A 20,627-nucleotide genomic window follows, 5' to 3' on the forward strand; every position below is an offset into this window, starting at 1 on the left:
ATGCGGTAACTCAAACCACCATGCTTAGCTGCTTAGTCTCCCAAAATAGCCACACTCGGGGCTCCCTTAAAGCACCCTGGCTTTTAAAAGACATTTTAAGAGCTCAAAGAGGAGTTCCCACTAGAGGGCACTCAAACCATTTTAATATCTAACCATAAAATAACACTTTAATTTAGAGACACACTTATTCATAGAATTTTTTTGATGAAAAAAAGATAGGGATAGTTGCTTACGCTATATAACTTCGCAAGCAATTTTCCTGCAGTTAACCAAAATGGAGACTTGTACTTCATGCCTTTCCCTCATTTTTTGCTTTTTGCAGAAATGTCTTCCCTACAGATAAAATTTAAACAATTTACCTGAATAAAAGAATACAGCTATTGCGGTGGTGGTTGCTGATTTATCCACCAATATATTCTATTTTCAAAATTTTTATTTTAAGTACTAGGGTACATGTGCAAGATGTGCAGGTCTGTTATATAGATAAACATGTGCATGCTCGTTTGCTGCACCTATCAACTCATCACCTAGATATTAAGCCCAGCATGCATTAGCTATTTTTCCCAATGCTCTCTCTCCCCTCAATCCACCCCTCGACAGGCCCCAGTGTGTGTTGTTCCCCTTCTTGTGTCCATGTGGTCTCATTGTTCAGCTCCCACTTGTAAGTAAGAATATGCTCCACCAACATATACTCTTTAGTTCTAACGTAATGTAAGAAAAACTTGGTGAACTCGACCTGCTGCTAGATTTTTAAAAATAAGAATACATTTATTAATCACCTACTATATTCTCAAGCATTATCCTATTAAGGGCTTTTAGGTGAAATGAAAAAATTATAAAAAATGTGTCTGCTCAATCTGCTATTATAGGTTGATGTTAAATAATAACAACAATAATAATAGGTGAGTAGCATTTCCCAATAGTTTATGAGGAAGGATATTTAGCTTAGAAAAGGCGAAAAGAACATGCATAATGAGGGGACTGATCAGTTAAAAGAGGCAGGAGGGGCAAGCTGTGATACTTAGCTAAGATGTATAAATATACAAGAAATAAATCCTAAAGAAGAAAGAACGGAGAAAAAAGAGATAAAGAAGAAAGATGTTGGGTTTGAATTCCAGAAAATTTGTCAGAATGTTAGACTCCAGGAATATCTTGATAAATATACTAGTCCTTTGGTTCCTTAACTGGAGCTTTCAAAAACGAATGACTGCTATGGGAGCTGACGGCCAAAAAAAGAAGTAAAAATAAAAAAATGAAATAAAAAATAAAAAAGGGATGACTAAAATCTATTAGAATTCAGTATTTCTAATAAATCAACTAGATATAATTCTAAACTAGATCATATGGGAATGAAACTGTATTCTCATGTAACAAATGTGATTTGCCCCCCCTTAAAGGAGAGTTCTTATTTGCTTTTATTTCACTGCTGCCAGTTTCAAATCCTGAATTCCAAATTTAACAAGTAAAATTGGCTGGGTGTGGGGGTTCATGCCTGTAATCTCAGTACTTTGGGAAGCTGAGGTGGTAGGATTGCTCGAGACCAGGAGATTGTGACCAGCCTGGGTAACAGAGTGAGATCCAGTATCTATACAAAATATAAAAAATTAGCCACGTATGGTGGTACATGCCTGTGTCTCAGCTACTTGGGAGGTTGAGGTGGGATGATCACTTGAGCCCAGGAGTTTGAGGCTGCAGTGAGCTATGACTGGGCCTCTGCACACCAGCCTGGGCAGAAGAACGACATTCTATCTCAAAAAAATAAAACAAAACAAAAAACAAGAAAAAACAAGTAAAACTAAGAAACTATCAAATAGTTTTTAAAGAAAGATTTCTGCAGATCTGCTTTACTGTTTAAAGAGGTTAAGACAGAGGCTTGTACCAAAGAACTTGTGTGTGGGTATAAATGGTTGTAAATAATTGAATTTTTCTTGTTGATACAAAGGGCAAAGGGAAAATGAATAAATGAGTAAAGTAGGTGACCTTTAGTGAGCATGTCATGAGGGTCACACAATTCTTTGCCTAGCCCCAGAGTGACTGCTCATATACTTACTTTCTCCACATGGCAATGAATGACTGTGCTGCCACAAATCCTGTCTTCTCTCCCCCTGCAGCCCTGAACATGGGGGCTTTCCAATAGAGAGGACAGCCACAGACCTGCAAATATAAAACACATACAGTGTAAGCCAAGAGGGAATGAAGAGATGACATGGCCAAAGGAAAGGTCTTTGTGGCTCTTCCCCTTCATGCCACAGTGGATGGAAGAGCCCTTAGAACAAAACTAGAGCACAGGCAAATATATCAACTAGGGTAGATTCAGAGAGAGGCAGAGGAGAAACAAAATAAGAGAACATACTTAATGAAGAAAATGGAAATCCATTTATCTTTTCTCCAAGTTCATCTAAAGTGATTCTCTCCCCCAACCTGACAGTTAAAGCGACCAGCATCCCTTCCCACCACTTTTTTTGAGATGGAGTCTTGCTCTGTTGCTCAGGCTGGAGTACAGTGGCACAATCTCGGCTCACTGCAGCCTCCGCCTCCCAGGTTTAAGCAATTCTCCTGCCGCAGCCTCCCAAGTAGCTGGGATTACAAGTGCCCACCATCATACCCAGAAAATTTTTGTATTTTTAATAGAGACGGAATGACCATGTTGGTCATGCTAGTCCTGAACTTCTGATCTCAAATGATCTTCCTGCCTCAGCCTCCCAAAGTGCTGGAATTACAGGCATGCGCTACCATACTCAGCTTACCATTCTTATATATTTACTATCTTCTAAGAAGAAAAAGAAATGACTGAATGTCATAGTTGTATACATGCCCTTCATTCATTCCTTAAGCAGAAAAATACAGCCACCTTTATTACTTGGTCTTTTGGTGTTACTATGCTCCACTATCTATCTTCTTTTCTCTCCTTTGCCTATTATGTTATTAAGTCCCAGGTTAAAGAAGAACCAGAAAATTCTAGACTGCTCAAGAAAACAGCTATCATATCTATTTAAATGGTTATAATTCAGGTAAAAGGTGAAAGGCAAATGCTAACATTTACTTCTATATTAGAAGTTACCATAAATGATTACAAAGCCTTAGGAAAGACTGGAAATGAACATAAAACAATTTTAATACCCTAAAAGGAATTGATTTTTCTCAATAAAAAGCTCTTTAATTAAAAAAAACTGGAGAAAAAATTCTCTAGGAAAAAGGGAGGTAAATTTAGTAAAAGGACAACTTTTTTTAATTAAAAGGAAGAGGTCTGCAACCCCTGGGCCATGGACAGATACCAGTCCATGGCCTGTTAGGAACTGGGCCACATAGCAGGAGGTGAAGGGGAGGTGAGTGAGCATTACTACCTGAGCTCCACCCTCCTGTCCCATCAGTGGCAGCATCAGATTCTTAAAGGAGAGCGAATCCTATTGTGAACTGTGCACGCGAGGGATCTAGGTTGTGAGCTCCATCTAACTAATGCCCGAGGATCTGAGGCAGAACAGGTTTCATCCTGAAACCATCCCCTATCCTACCTCCATTTATGGAAAAATTGTCTTCCACGGAACTTGTCCCTGGTGCTAAAAAGGTTGGGGATCACTGCTACAGGTAATAATACAATCCTTACTATTAGCAGAGAAATAGTCTCCAAATCATCTCAATTTCTAGACATACAGAAAACATATTCCCAAATGTGAAACTCTCCAACAAGACATATTCTGTTATAAGATAAATATATTATTATTCACATTAGACCCAGGATCCATTGCTCAGTCTACAGAAGGAAGCCTCTCCTATGGAGGAAGACTATTTGTGCATCAACATTAGGTTTAGGTGAAGCTGCTCTTGGTGTGTGAGGCCTCAGTGCACAGGGGAATCCCCACAGGAGCCTGAAGACGACCTAGTCTGACATTAGTTATCCTGAAAGAATACCCAGGCGGCTGAGCTCATGGAGATATGGAAGGCAAGATTCAAGCCAAGGGAGGTAAGGACAGGGCAGAAATAAGAGGCTGCTGCTGCCAGGGCCACTAAAGCATGTCTGCAAGCAGAGTATTCTACTTGCTTGCAGAAATTAAGATTTCTTACGTCCAGAGGCTAAATACCTCATACCTCCACTGGGGTCAAGAATGAAGGAAAGGTGTTGCTTAGCAACCATGTGATTTTTGTTTATTTTATAAATAATGATTGTCAAGGTACAAAGCTCACAATTAATATGCATTGGCTGTATAAACTGTTGAATCAATCTTCCCCAATCCCAGACTCTCCTTTCATGCAGAATGGTGGTTTGCCAAGAAAATGCTCTTAGATAGACTTAGTGATAGGCTAGTGGCAACTACCAGGAAAGAATCATCTATATCACGGAGGCAGGGGAGCCACAAACAGAAGGTGTATGGAGATGCTGGAACTGGCTTACCAAAGTGCTTCAAACTCCCACCATTAGAGTCACTCATGAATTTTTCAGAATTGGAAGGGATCAGAAATCTTCTAACTTCCTGATTAGAAACACTTCCAGGGGCTATGTACTTACTACTTTCTGTGGGGTAAATTCCACTAAATAAGCAACTTTCGTTCTCTTAAGGTCTTTTCTCCAGAAGACTCCTGTTAAAATGCATATACATCAGCTCATAAGAAGTAGTAAGTCTCTGAAGATTAATAAACTAATTATGACCCAATGGCAAAATCCTCAGAGACAGGGTACAGAGCAAAGATGTTCTGAAGTAGACTGGAAAAGGTCAGCCTATTGTTCTCATAGTGGGGTACCCTGAGTAGCCAAGTGTTAAACAGTAGGAGGGTATTACACACCCTTGGAAAAATGATGAAGGGAAAAAATGGGAAGGAAGAATCGTAAAGGCTATGGACATTACGCTCTATCAAAAAAAGTATGGCTAGCCTGCAGCTGCTTAAAAATCAAAGATTTAAGATAAAAGAGCCAGGAGATCAATAAAAACCTAAACAGTAAATGGGATTAATCTGAAGGCAAGAGAATAGTACTTTTATTAACAGAGGAGAGAACAAGCTTTTTCTTGTTGAAGTGTGAATACTGATTTTTTTGTTTTTGTTTTTTACAAAGGAAGACAGTGAATAGCAAGTGGGTATACAGAGATACAGAAAATGGATTTAGGAAACTTATTTTTAGAGGAGGCAGTGAGAATCAATATATGGTAATCAAAGTTGCTGGAGCAAAGAAAACCTGATTAACACTTATGGTTTGATCTAAGAATGGCCAACAACACAAATAATCCAAAGCAAGGTTGTCTAATGATACACACAGGAGGAGATGACTACCCAGTATTTGTAATCTTCTTTCAACATTTTAAACTGTCTCAGGCTTGTTATTTCATTTGGTCCTCACATGATCCCCATGTAGACTAGGGCATTTTTTTTTTTTAAATCCCATTTTGCAGATGAAGAAATTCAGGCACAGAGAGGCTACCTTCCAGGCCACAGGGGTAATGGGTTAAGATGGTGCTATGTCAGCCAGAAAAAGAGAAGCTGCAGGGCTTTGTATGGTTCAGAAAAGTATCTTATTCTTTTTCCTCAACTTTCTGCTAGAAGTTAAAACTCCATGATGAATCCTTTGGCCCAGTCTCTGAAAAATGCTTTTCTTACTGTTTCTCTGTTTCTGTTCCTATGTTGATTTTGTTTCTCTGAGATTCATTCTCTATTCATTTCTTCTCTATCATTACTTAAAGCTGTGCAAAAAAGTACAAACTACACACCGAGAACTTAACCAGATGTGTGCAATAAGCTCTTCAGGGCTATTTGAGGTCTAAGATGAACGAGCTAAACCTCACCAACAGATGCAGATTTCATGAACTGTTTTCGAGGCACTTAACAGATCCCAGTCTTTACAACAGCTACACTTGAGTGCCACTAAGAGTAGGTGGCAAACTCAAGCTGGCCTTCCAAATAACTTTATAAACTACAAGAACCCTTAAGAACATTCATTTATTGCTCTAACAAACTCTCTGCTCCTTACTCCTTAAAGGTTGCCTCTCTTCTCCTTTTCCTATGCCAACCTATGATAAGAATACAAACAGTTAGTATTGGAGACACAGAGCTCACTGTCTGGTACCAAAAAAGACTTGCATGCATAGTAAAGAACTGTTGAAAATAAGGATGACTTGGTGAGTACTAATAGACTGCAATAGCCAAGTAAAAGCTAAATTAAAAGATAATTAGGAGTACTTAAAACGTCTCTGACGACTGAGGGGATCAAGGTGGATGGAAAGCAGGACTAGACTGCAGCTCTGACTTGGGACAGACAGAGCAGTGTGTGGAGGCTTGCATTGTGAATTTTGGCTCCAGAACAACTGCAGGAATAAATCAGGAAACCTGAGAGGACCCACAGGCCCCCTGAAAGAAGCAGACTGCTCCTGCAGGACCTGAGAGAAACCCCAAATACCGTGCTGGTATCCATGGCTGAGAGACCCACAGAGGGTTCACATCACAAGACTCTGTGCAGACAGCCCCCAGTACCAGCCTAGAGCCTGGCAGACTTGCTGGGTGGCTAGATCCAGAAGAGAGATAATAATCACTACAGCTTGGCTCTCAGGAAGCCACATCCACAGGAAAAGGGGGAGAGTGCTGCATCAAGGGAACACCCCGTGGGACAAAAAATCTGATCAAGAACCTTTAGCTCTAGACCTTTCCTCTGACAGAGGCTACCCATATGAGAAGGAACCAGAAAACCAACTCTGGTAACATGACAAAACAAGGTTCTTTACTCCTCCAATAAAATCACACTAGCTCACCAGCAATGGATCCAAACCAAGGAGAAATCCCTAATTTACCCAAAAATGAATTCAAGAGGTTAGTTATTAAGATAATCAGGGAGGCACCAGGGAAAGGCAAAGCCCAGTATAAGGAAATCCAAAAAATGATACACGTGAAGGGAGAAATAAGGAAATAGACAGCATAAACAAAAAGCAATCAAAACTTCGGGAAACAATGGACACACTTACAGAAATGCAAAATGTTCTGGAAAGTCTCAGCAATGGAATTGGACAAGCTTAAAGACAAGGTCTTCAAATTAACCCAATCCAACAAAGACAAAGGAAAAAAAAAAAAAAAGAAAATATTAACAAAGCCTCCAGGGAGACAGGGATTATGTTAAACAACTAAACCTAAGATTGATTGCTGTTCCTGAGGAAGAGGAGAAATCTAAAAGTTTGGAAAACATATTTGGGGCAATAATTGAGGAAAACTTCACCGGCTTTGCTCGAGATCTAGACATCCAAATACAGGAAGGACAAAAAACACCTGAGAAATTCATGGCAAAAAGATCATTGCCTAGGCACATTGTCATTAGGTTATCTAAAGTTAAGATGAAGGCAAGAATCTTAAGACCTTTGAGACAAAAGTACCAGGTAACCGATAAAGGAAAGCCTATTAGATTAACAGCAGATTTCTCAGCAGAAACCCTACAATCTAGAAGGGTTTGGGACCCTATCTTCAGCCTCCTCAAACAAAACAATTATCAGTCAAGAATTTTGTATCCAGTGAAACTAAGCTTCATATCTGAAGAAAAGATACAGTCTTTTTTAGACAAACAAATGCTGAGAGAATTTGCCACTACCAAGCCACCATTACAAGACTGCTAGAAGGAGGTCTAAATCTTGAAACAAATCCTGGAAACAAATAAAAACAGAACTTCTTTAAAGTTTAAAAGGCCTAAATGCCTCAGGACCTATAAACAAAAATGCAATTTAAAAAATAAAAACAAAAAACCAAGGTATACAGGCAAAAATACCATGACGAATGGAAGGGTACCTCACATCTCAATACTAACACTGAATGTAAATCGTCTAAATGTTCCTCTTAAAAGACACAGAATTGCAGAATGGATAAAAATTCACCGAAGCAACTATCTGCTGACTTCAAGACTCACCTAACACATAAGGACTTGCACAAACTTAAGGTAAAGGGGTGGAAAAAGACATTTCAGGCAAATGAATGCCAAAAGTGAGCAGGAGTGGCTATTCTTATATCAGACAAAACAAACTTTAAAGCAACAACAGTTAAAAAAGACAAAGAGGAACATTATATAATGATAAAAGGCCTTTTCCAACAGGAAAACATCACAATCCTAAACATATGTGCACCTAACATTGGAGCTCCCAAATTTATAAAACAATTACTAACAGACCAAAGAAATGAGAAAGACAGCAATACAATAATAGTGGGGGACTTGGACTTCAACACTCCATTGACAGCACTAGACAGGTCATCAAGACAGAAAGTCAACAAAGAAACAATGGATTTAAACTATACCTTGGAACCAATGGATTTAATAGCTATATACAGAACATTCCATTCAACAACTGCAGAATATGCATCCTATTCAACAGTGCATGGCCCTTTCTCCAAGACAGACCATAGGAGAGGCCATAAAATGAGCCTCAATAAATTTAAGAAAACTGAAATTATGTCAAGCACTCTCTCAGAACACAGTGGAATAAAACCGGAAATCAACTCCAAAAGGAACCCTCAAAACCATGCAAATGCACGGAAATTAAATAACCTGCTCCTAAATGGTCACTGGGTCAAAAATGAAATCAAGATGAAAATTTAAAATTCTTTGAACTGAACAATAATCGTGACACAACCTATCAAACCCTCTGGGACACGGCAAAGGCAGTGCTAAGAGGAAAGTTCATAACCCTAAACATATACATCAAAAAGCTGGAAAGATCAAAGACAATCTAAGGTCACACCTCAAGAAGTTAGAGAAACAAGAAAAGAACAGAACAAACCCAACCCAAACCTAGCAAAAGAAAGGAAATGACCAAGATCAGAGCAGAACTAAATGAAATTGAAAAATACAAAAGATAAATGAAACAAAATGTTACTTCTTTGAAAAGATAAATAAAATTGATAGACCATTAGCGAGATTAACCAAGAAAAGAACAGAGAAAATCCAAATAGGCTCAATAAGAAACAAAGCAGGAGAAATTACAACTGACACCATAGAAATACAAAATATCATTCAAGGCTAGTATGAATCCCTTTTCACAAATAAGCTAGAAAACCTAGAAGAGACGTAAAAATTCCTAGAAAGATACAACCCTCCTAGCTTAAATCAGGAAGAATTAGATACTCTGAACACTCCCATAACAAACAGTGAGATTGAAATGGTAATTTAAAAATTACCAACCAAAAAAAGTCCAGGACAGACGAATTCACAATAGAATTCTACCAGACATTCAAAGAAGAATTGCTACCAATCCTATTGACATTATTTCACAAAACAGAGAAAGAGGGAACCCTCCCTAACTGGCATCACCCTAATACCCAAACCAGGAAAGGACATAACCAAAAAACAAACAAACTACTACAGATCAAAATCCCTGATGAACATAGATGCTAAAATCCTTAACAAAATATTAGCTGAATCCAACAACATATCGAAAAGATAATCCACCATGATCAAGTGGGTTTCATATCGGGGATGCAGGGATGGTTTAACATACGCAAGTCAATAAATGTGAGGATACACCACATCAACAGGATTAAAAACAAAAATCACATGATCATCTCAATAAATGCAGAAAAGCATTTGACAATATCCAGCATCCCATTATGATTAAAATTCTCAGCAAAATTGGCATATAAGGGACATACCTCAATGTAATAATAAAAGTCATCTAAGAACAACCCACAGCCAATGTAATACTGAATGGAGAAAAGTTGAAAGCATTCCCTCTGAGAACTGGAACAAGACAATGATGGCCACTCTCACCACTCCTCTTCAACACAGTACTGGAAGTCCTAGCCAGAGCAATCAGACAAGAGAAAGGGCATCCAAATCAAGAAAGACAAAGTCAAATTGTCACTGTTTGCTGATATGATTGTTTACCCAGAAAATCCTAAAGACTCCTCCAGAAATCTCTTAGAACTGATAAAATAATTCAGCAACGTTTCTGTTTACAAAATTAATGTACACAAATCAGTAGCTTTTCTATACACCAACAGTGACCAGGCTGAGAATCAAGAACTCAACCTCTTTTACAACAGCCTAAACGACAACAACAACTACAACTACGCCTACGCCTACGCCTACGACTACTTAGCAATATACCTAACCAAGAAGGTGAAAGACCTCTACAAGGAAAACCAGAAAACACTGCTGAAAAAAATCACAGACCACATGAATGGAAACACATCCCATGTTCATGGATGGGTAGAATCAATATTGTGAACACGACCATTCTGCCAAAAGCAATCTACAAATTCAATGCAATTCCCATCAAAATACCACCACCATTCTTCACAGAATTAGAAAACAACAATTCTAAAATTCATATGGAACCAAAAAAGAGCCTGCAAAGCCAAAGCAAGACTAAGCAAAAAGAACAAATCTGGAGGCATCACATTACCTGATTCCAAGCTACACTATAAGGCCACAGTGACCAAAACAGCATGGTACTGTTATAAAAATAGGCACATAGGCCAATGGAACAGAATAGAGAACCCAGAGATAAAGCCAAGTACTTACAGCCAACTGACATTTGACAAAGTAAACAAAAACATAAAGTAGGGAAATCATACCCTTTTCAACAAATGATGCTTGGATAATTGGCTAGCCACATGTAGGAGAATGAAACTGGATCCTCATCTGTCACCTTATACAAAAATCAACTCAAGATGGATTAGGGACTTAAATCTAAGACCTGAAACTCCAAAAATTCTAGAAGATAACATTGGAAAAACCCTTCTAGACATTGACTTAGGCAGGGATTTCATGACCCAAATGCAAATGTAATGAAAACAAAGATATATTGCTAGGACTTAATTAAAGAGCTTTTGCATGGTGAAAGGAACAGTCAGCTGAGTTAACAGATAACCCACAGAGTGGGAAAAAGTCTTCATAAATTATACATCTGACAAAGGACTAATATTCAGAATCTACCATGAACTCAAACAAATCAACAAGAAAAAAACAATCCCATCAAAAAGTGGGCTAAGGACATGAATAGACAATTCTCAAAAGAAGATATACAAATGGCCAACAAATGTAAAAAAATGCTCAACATCAGTGAAATGCAAATCAAAACTACAATGCAATACCACCTTACCCCTGCAAGAATGGCCATAATAAAAAAATAGAAAACAGTAGATGCTGGCATGGCTGTGGTGAACAGGGAACACTTCTACACTGCTGGTGGGAATGTTAACCAGTAAAACCACTATGGAAAACAGTGTGAAGATTCCTTTAAAAACTAATAACAGAACTACCATTTGGTCCAGCAATCCCACTACTGGGTATCTACCGAGAGGAAAAGAAGTCATTATACAAAAAAGATACTTGTACATGTATGTTTATAGCAGCACAATTCACAATTGCAAAAACATGTAACCAACCCAAATGCCCATCAATCAACGAATGGATAAACAAACTGTGGCGTGTGTGTGTGTGTGATGAAACACTACTCAGCCATAAAAAGGAATGAATTAATGGAATTTGCAGCAACTTGGATGAGATTGGAGACTATTCTACATGAAGTAAATCAGGAATGAAAAACCAAACATTGTATATTCTCACTCATAAGTGGGAGCTAAACTATGAGGATGCAAAGGCATAAGAATGACACAATGGACTTTGGGGACTAAGAGTGAAAGGATGGGAAGGGAGTAACAGAGAAAAGACTACAAATGGGGTACAGTGTATACTGCCTGGGTGATGGGTAATGAGTACACCAAATTCTCACAAATCACCGCTAAAGAACTTAACTCATGTAACCAACCACCACCTGTTTTCCAACAACTACAAATAAAATTGAAAAAAAAAACAAGAGAATTAGTTAACTGGAAGATATGATTAAATCAGTTTTTAAATAAACAGTTTTAAGAATAAAGAGGCAAAAATAAAATACAAACTGACACACTCATGATATCTTTTCAGGTAATTATATACACATCTCCCCCAACTTTTTATTGAGACAGGGTCTCACTCTGTCACTCAGGCTGGAGTATCGAGGCATGATCATGGTTCACTGCACCCTCAACCTCCTGGGCTCAGGTGATCCTCCTGCCTCAGCCTCCTGAGTAGCTAGGACCACAGGCGCATATCACCACACCCAGCTAATTTAAAAAAATTATCTGAGCCGGGCGCGGTGGCTCACACCTGTAATCCCAGCACTTTGGGAGTCCAAGGTGGGTGGATCATGAGGTCATGAGATTGGAGACCACCCCGGCCAACATGGTGAAACTCGTCTCTACTAAAAATACAAAAATTAGCCAGGTGTGGTGGCACGTGCCTGTAATCCCAGTTACTCAGGAGGCTAAGACAGGAGAATTACTTGAACCCAGGACGCAGAGGTTGCAGTGGGCTAAGATCATGCCATTGCACTCCAGCCTGGGCAACAAGAGTGAGACTCCATCTCAAAAAAAAAAAAAAAAAAAAAAAATTATCATCTGTGGAGATGGAGTCTCACTATGTTGCCCAGGCTGATCTTGAACTTCCAGGCTCAAGTGACCCTCCTGCCTCAACCTCCCACAGTCCTGGGATTATAGGCATGAGCCACTGTGCCCAGTCACACATCCTTTTCTCATTTTTATATGCAATGTTGGTTTTAACTTTTTAAAGACACATGCAGTTTACTTTGTTACCTGAGCTGACAATTAAGATCTAAGAGAGCAATGAACACAAAGGCTTGGTGCCCATGAATGGAATTTAGGGCTATAATTAAGTATAATTCAGACAAGTTAATGAGACATATACATGTATAATGGCTATTGCACCACATGATTATTATGTATAAGTAGCAAATTGTTATGTAAATGACTTACTATGGCTAAACGAATTAATTTTCTATCTTTTTTTTTTTTTTTTTTTTTTTTTTTTTTTTTTTTGAGGAGGAGTTTCGCTCTTGTTACCCAGGCTGGAGTGCAATGGCGTGATCTCGGCTCACCGCAACCTCTGCCTCCCGGGTTCAGGCAATTCTCCTGCCTCAGCCTCCTGAGTAGCTGAGATTACAGGCACGCGCCACCATGCCCAGCTAATTTTTTGTATTTTAGGAGAGACGGGGTTTCACCATGTTGACCGGGATGGTCTCGATCTCTTGACCTCGTGATCCACCCGCCTCGGCCTCCCAAAGTGCTGGGATTACAGGCTTGAGCCACCAAGCCCAGCCTATCTTTTAAAACTTATCCATGTTATTTGTCAGTTTCAACACCGCTGTCTTTTTCTGATGCCACATACAGACTGATCCTCACTGCACATAAATGGCAAATTTGTTCCTCTGGCTACCCACCTTCCAGAGACCTCTACCCTGCTTTGACTATATTCTTTTTGACACCTCCCTTGACTCCCTTGTGGAGTCTTTAGGCTTTCTGCTCTCCTGTCTCAGAATCTGTGGAGTGCTAGTGATACCCTGAGCCACGAAGCAAGGCAGAGCTACCACGGCACAGGAATGGGAGGCCAGACTGTAAATGACGTGGAGGCAGAGCAGTAGGAAGACATGGGAGAATGGGCTCCTCAGTCAGCAGTTGGGAATATTCAGAGGAAGAGGGGCTCTCCAGACATGGTGACCTCAGTACTGTACCAGGGAACTACTATGCCTTAATGTGAAGAGTTTCTCTGTCTGCTTACCTGAGGCAATCCATGAAACCTTCTGTCTCTTTCACGCACATTGCTCTCATGTTAGAAATACTCTGTTGGCATTTACGTAGTTACCATATTGCCTCCAAATGCAGATTTCATTCACCTTTGCTAAATTTTATCTTTTGGATTTAGAGCCATAGTTCCAGCCCCTTCAGAAATTTTATCATCAGGGTTCTGTCATCTAATGCAACAGCCATCTCTAGAAGAACTGGGTAAGAAAACTCTGAATTCCCTTAAAGAAACTGTAATATATTTGGGTGGCTATTGACTGGAAGTTGGTTACTTTTACTACATATTCAGGGAGATGACATATGTAGAAACAGTACCATGCTAGAAGTTAGATGACTTCCCTCCCAACATGAACTAGCTCCATGACTTCAGGTTAAGTACTTACAGAACTGCAGTTCCTGCAAAAGTAAAACAGAATGGAAACAGATAAGCTCTTATTTCTGGAATTAGTTTCTTTTTCATTAGAAACATCTAAGAGATCCACAAGCAATTTTTAAGAAGGCAGAATGAAGAAAGAAAAGAATTCCTTTTCATTTCCTTTAAAATCAGTCTAGTTACATAACATTTAACAGCAATGACAAATGCTCATGAAACAGACAGGTTTCATGGACTGCCTCAGGTAATGACAAATGCTCTGTGAGGTCAGAGGTAGGGAAGGACATGACAAAGTGAGGGTTCAAGGACTTCACCAATAATACACAATGGAAGCTAGGTCTTCAAAGTGGATGCTGAGGAGGTTTAGCAGGCTAAGGATTGCATGGAGGCAAGTAGGAGACCAAGTGGGAATACCTAAGAGCCCATGCACACTTCCACTGTGGTAGTAGAGTGCAGGAGTGGAAGCCCACCTTGGAAGCAGAACTCTGAGAGACCAAATGCAGAGGGGTGCCTATGAGAAAGCAAGAGGGTCACGCTCATACAGGAAAGTTTTAGGCAGGTCTGGATGGGGACAGGCTGTGGAAAACATGGAATACCAAGAAGAAAAGTCTGAGGTTTACCCTGAAGAATGGTAGTTTTCAAACTTTTTAATATTACTCCTGAAAGCTGGGGAACTCCTTCCCAGTGGAAACGTGCATAGGCTCTTACGTATTCCTACTTGGTCTCCTACTTGCCTCCATGCAGCCCTTAGCCTACTAAACCCCCTCTGCCTCTTGAAGCACAGCCTAAAACTACTGCTAAAGCCTGAAGTGTGACCTGACTCTACAATATTCATGCATAATAAATATAAAGCCCAAACAAAACAAAGCACTGCTATAAAGGGTGGGAATTCCTGAATATTGCTAAACTGGGAAATAGCATAATCAAATATAATCTGATGGTTATACTAAGTATTAACTGTTCTGGGAGGAGGCTGGAGGCACAGAACCAAGTCAGAGTAGTCCTGACATTAGGGGGATAAGATCTCAACTCAGAAGCAGCTGGATATATTTGAAAGTTCCAAAGATTTGCTTCCTACTGTCAAATCCATTTACTTCTGGGTAAAATGACTATATTGAGATGGCCTAATGCTTCTTTGTCTGGCATTAGGGCAGTAATAATTAGCTGAGACTAAAAATCAGATTCCTATTCAGCACAAGGAAAAAATTTCTAACAAACAAGGCTATTTAACAATGGACCAGGCTGCCTGGCAAGGTAAAGCTTCTAGTCTCTGTAAGGATTTAAGCAGAGAATGAATTTATGAGTGGTGATGTCTTGGAAGGGATTCTTATATTAAATGGGAGGTTGAAATGGAAGACCACTATGGAAAAAAACAACTCCACGCATGCTTAAAAACAGAGCAAAGAGGCAGTGAAGAGAGGGAGAGCGGGGTTTCTAGAGAATGGGAGATTAGAAATCATTCAGTAGTTAGATTACCTTTGCAATTTTCCCCATTTCATAAATGTCTGCTTTCTGATCTTCAATATCCATGAAAGCAGTTTCAATTCTGCTTAAAGTCTGTTCATGGTTACCGCAGGTGTCTGGGAGTCCTTCAGGAAAGTAGAATCGTGGAATGTTTACAGACAATGGTGCATTCACAACATTATTCACATGGGGAACGGGGGAGAGAGGTCCGGGACTACTTGGAGAGGTGGCTGGAGGTGGGAGTGGTGTTCCAGGTTTCTTTTCTGGTTTATTTTGAATCTAGAAGAAAAATAAGATTATGAGACATAAAAAATTTAAACAGTATTCATTTACTGAAAATCTTCACCAGCAATATAAGAAACCACAGTCAGAAACAGGAGAGATTAAGGGCTCACTGCACTCTAAAAAGTGGTAAGCATATTTCTAGGGAATGCTTATCTGCACTAAATTAATTAATTAATTTATTATCTGCCAGTATTCAAGTTTACATAGATTTCTGTTTAAAAAATACATACATTTTCCTATCAACCATTTGGCAGACATTTCAAAAGAATCAAAGAACAATGTTAGTTGATATATTAAGAATCTCAAGGTGTATTCTCACTCTGTTGGAATTGGATTAATACATTCTTTTCAACAGTTCTTGGTCTTTCTTTGACTTTTACCTCTCCTTCAACAGGCAGAAACAAGTGCTTTTTAAATATATAGATTCAAAAAGTATTTGGGGAAGGGGCTCCTTTTATCTTCTCTAGTTTGACTTTGCTGAGGTAGAATCACTGCCAGCCCCTGATGCTTAGAAAATTTTTGTAAAGAAAATTAAAGCATTTTAGTTCTGAAATGTCCTCTACCTGGCTGATTTACTTGCCACTAGGGCCATGCTATTTTCTCCAAGATTCACATTTATCTTATTTGTGGTATGCTCTAACAGGCAAAAACCATGGTCATTAATTTTATCACAACCAAACTACCTTTACAGTTTAATAACTCATTTACAGTTTATATTCCTCTTTTAAAAAATGATTTGATATGGTATACTATAAAGAGACATTAGAAAGGTCAGTAAAGAGTGGCAAAAAGCAATGAGGAAGTTAAGAATGCCCATGATTTAGGGAAAAGGGAGGGGAGGTACACTATTATTCAGGTGGAAATTTATCTTACCAATAAAGACTAAATTTAGTTCTGAGATTCTTAGCAGAAAAAACAAAAAAGATTTCATGAGGATTTTCATAGTTCTAATTTCTATTCTTAATTAACAGCCAAATTTCAAGGCTCATGAGCATGGTACTGTATTAGATGCTACATAAAGTATGAAAGATGAACACAACTGTTGGACTAGCTAAATATATTTTATAGTTATTATGAACACAAAGTATTATTCAAATGTTCTTCCTTAAATTACCCAAATGCCATGTCTAAAGTTTGAACAATGATGTATCTGTAAGAAGTAGAACTGACTATCGTATTTCTTCTTAACATATAGGTTTATAACATAATTTAAAAATTCAGAATAAAAATCTTAGCTACCCTTAAAAATCTGAGTTTTATAAAGAGATAAGATTTAGTCACATAAATATATAATGAAAATGGTTAAATCTCCTATTTGTGTCATAATAGCCCAATTTCCCTCTGTTCATATCTGACACTAATACAAAGAATGGAGTCTGCTCATATATTAAGACTATTAGGGATATGAAGGCCAGTTGTCACACTATGTCTTTGCTATGTCCCCTATATACTGCAATAGTCAAGGAAGAAACAGAACAAAGGGAAGAGATGCCAATGAAACATGAAAAACTTAAAACACTGATGGTTTACTAGTCTGTGACATCAAAAAGGTTACTTAACCTTTTGGAATTTCAATAATAAAACAAATTACATCGTCTACTTCTTAGAAGGTTGTTGTAAGGATTAAAGGAAATTATAAGATGTAATTAAAGGAAATTATAAGATGTTCAGAACAGTGCTGGGCATAGATCTAGCTATCATGTAAGAAAATGAATGACAAGACCAAAGGATGGGGTTCTCAAAAAATTAGATGAAGCATAATTTGGCATAATCCTTCAAATTCAATAGTCAATAAAATAATCATTTACATCTGTAAAACAATTTGAAATTTACAAACCATTTCTGAATTAACAAATTGATAATCTATTTCAAGTAAACATTTGTCTCTGCCTTAATGCCAAATCTGTAAATATTACATAGTCCCATAAGTCAGTAATTATTATTATTGTTCAAAGTGTTCTTAAAATTCTAAAGTAAGGCATAGAATACTTCAGGGGCTTTACCTAGGCTATTTATATTAGTGTCATTTCTTTTCCATTATTCTATGCTGAAAGAGATTTGTGAGATTTAGGTGTACAATCACCAAATTCTTTGTTTCCCCGTAATGTTTTCTGTGATGTGACTTCCGGGGCAGTTATGCCCATAGAATTAAGACCACTGGTGCAAGTGGGTATGAAACCTGAGAGTCTCATGAATACACACTAGTGGGAAAGGTTTACAGCAAGGTCTTCAATGTTAACTCTATACCTTTGCTTTGATAGAAATAAGTGATATTTAGAACACTGGCTGCCAAAGATTTTATTTGAATGGGAGAATATCTGATTATAAAATATTATATTCTGCTTTTCTTAGTGTACTTAACACAGAGCAATTCACTGATAGGCAACTATTTATTAATTCATTGGCCAATTCCATATATAATAAAACTGATATTAATATTTAAAAGGAAAATAACACTAATGCATTTATTTTCAGCTTTTGGATCTTCAATTTACTTTCCATTGAGTTCTACAGCAGATATATAATTTTCACCTAAAGTAGCTAAATAAAACTGGTACTTTACAAACATTATGGAAGAAAACCTAGTAATAAAAATTCTGCCAGATGTACTGGCAAGTTTAGCAACTGCTCACTTTGGATACAGTGGTATCAGTCCAGTCTAGGAGCAGCATTAGAATAGAAATAGCTGAGTAAAGTATTTCCATTATCCATTTCAGTCTTTCCCTATAAATACAGTATCATTTAGATATTCATTCAGAATAGTCTCCTTATGCTATGTCACTGTAGCATTTCCAATATTTGACCTACAAAAAAAGCAATTTCATATTTACCCAAATAATTTGAGATTATTCTGGGTCAGAATAATAATAAAAAACAATGGTTTCTTGCCAGATTTTGGATGGCCAGCATTTGTATAGCCCTTGATGTATATTGTACTCAATGTTATGTACTTGTTTGGTGAAACACTGCCATAGGTTATAAGCAAGAAAGCAGGGACTCTGTAAAGTACTCATCATTGGCAGAAAGGACTCAATTGCACAGCTTGCTTAGGGAAGACCTTTTTTCACGATCTGGAAGTAACCACCATTCTTTGTTATCTACATACATTATGACACACACACACACACACACACACACACACACACACACAATTGTCTTTATAGACAAATACATCTCGCTTTTAAAAAAATTTCTAGGATTAACATACTTTTTTAAACAAACATTCGTTAGAGATGTGCATGTATGCTAAAACATAATCTGTTTGATTCAAAGTGCACACAAGGCTTTTAACACAGAAATTCTAGTTTCTCAAGGATATTCCTATTAAAAATTCCAGTAATTTTCTAGCTAAATTGTAAGATGTTTGTTAAGTTGTATTTGTTGTCTCTAAAACTAGATTCCCTCTCTACAAGAGAAAAATGTGAGTACTGTACTCCAGGTCCAGAAGGTCTATTTTTAAACCTGTTGGAATCCCTCTACAAATAGCTTTCTGCAAATAGCTGAATAGAGGACACACATTAATTCCTTGATCTAATATCAAGATACAAGGGAGCTGTAAAATTATTTGTGAGTTAGTTCACTGGATGGTTTTATTAGTAATAAAAATATATTAAAAAAAACACCCAAATATCAAACCTGTGTCTGCTGAAATGACTTCAGCCGCTTCTTAAACCGTGAAGGGAGAACAAAATCACAGCCCCTTGCCAGGAAAGCTAGCTCTCCCCTTAAATCCGGGTCCCTTCGTAGAGATGTTTCCTTGATCATCATCTTTGAAAAGTGAATGTTTACTTCGCAACTGTCCAGCACACTTCTGAAGATAATCAGATTTAGCAAGCTGTCAATCTTGTTAGGTAGGAAAGTATTTTTTTCTTCTTATCTCCCAAAGAAATGAAATTCAAGCATTGTGCTCTCCCAGCCTCCAGGGACCACAATCCATGCTTGTTCTGACATGCAGCTGGTTCCCAAATACAGTCTGTGGCTCCCAATACCTGTTCATAATTTTCAAGTTACAAACACAGCCTGCAATGGGCCTGTTGCTCCTTGTTGGCAGCTTTATGTCAAATTGACCTGCACATGTTGAGAATATGGAGCCTTCTGGGAAAGGAAGCACCCACTACTCTGCGTACCAAAGTTAGAAACATTACAGCTGGACCTAAAAATAGTACCTTCTCAGATAATGCTAACTTCTTAAACTCAGAGTATGTGAGGTGTCAATCCACATAGAGCAGTTTCTTTTCAAACTAGAAGACAAAGAGTATGTAGAACATTTTTGGCTTTTTCTCTTTAATATTTTATCAAAAAAGAATAGACAGCTGAACTTTGAATTTAAAATTATTATTTTAATAATAGTCTTTCATTTCTTATTTGAAGGGAAGTAAATATCGCAAAATCTCCAAATCTCTTCAGTCAAAATAAGAGGAAAAACAGAAACTTTCATCCTCAAATGGGAATTTACAGAGATCTACTGTTCTCAGATTTAAAATCTTTTTTTTTTAAAATCTTAGTTTAAACATAGTTAAACTAAGTTATCAAACATATTTTAGTTATCAAACTAAAATCTTAAGTTATCAAACATATTTTCTTTAACTGATTATGAACACATTTGAAAATCTGGTCTCATAAATATTGGTTAAGAAAGTAGAACAATTGAATGCCACAGAAAAGAAGTTTTTACATATAAGCAAGTGAAATTTGACTTAAAAAAGGATAGAAAAGACGATCAAACAGCAATGACATGGTACATACTGAATTTATAAGACTTCTTCCTTTGAGAAGCTTTAAAGAAATCAGTTAAGATTTAAGAAATACTCCATTATTTTATCATACATTAAATATCTGCCGCATAGTTATTTGTAAGTTAATCATAAAGTACAGTCATCCTTTGGTATCCGTGGCGGACTGGTTTCAGGAC

The 20,627-nt window shown here is 37.8% G+C and overlaps 1 protein-coding gene across 3 annotated transcripts in view; it reads right to left on the minus strand.

The window, feature by feature from the left end:
* PPP2R3A (protein phosphatase 2 regulatory subunit B''alpha) overlaps positions 1-20,627 on the minus strand; it is a 161,382-nt gene that overhangs the window by 78,730 nt on the left and 62,025 nt on the right. For 2 of the 3 annotated variants that reach the window (XM_039461890.2, XM_039461891.2), the window contains exons 3-4: positions 15,443-15,709; positions 2,051-2,154 (exon numbers count right to left, since the gene is read on the minus strand). In XM_039461890.2, coding sequence (XP_039317824.1) covers positions 2,051-2,154; positions 15,443-15,709 — 371 coding nt within the window. Of the gene's footprint in view, positions 1-2,050; positions 2,155-15,442; positions 15,710-19,351; positions 19,972-20,627 lie in introns of those variants that run through there. The other variant, XM_039461893.2, reaches the window with a different exon arrangement.

Source organism: Saimiri boliviensis, chromosome 9 (genome assembly GCF_048565385.1).
Source record: "Saimiri boliviensis isolate mSaiBol1 chromosome 9, mSaiBol1.pri, whole genome shotgun sequence".
Taxonomy (NCBI): Eukaryota; Metazoa; Chordata; class Mammalia; order Primates; family Cebidae; genus Saimiri; species Saimiri boliviensis.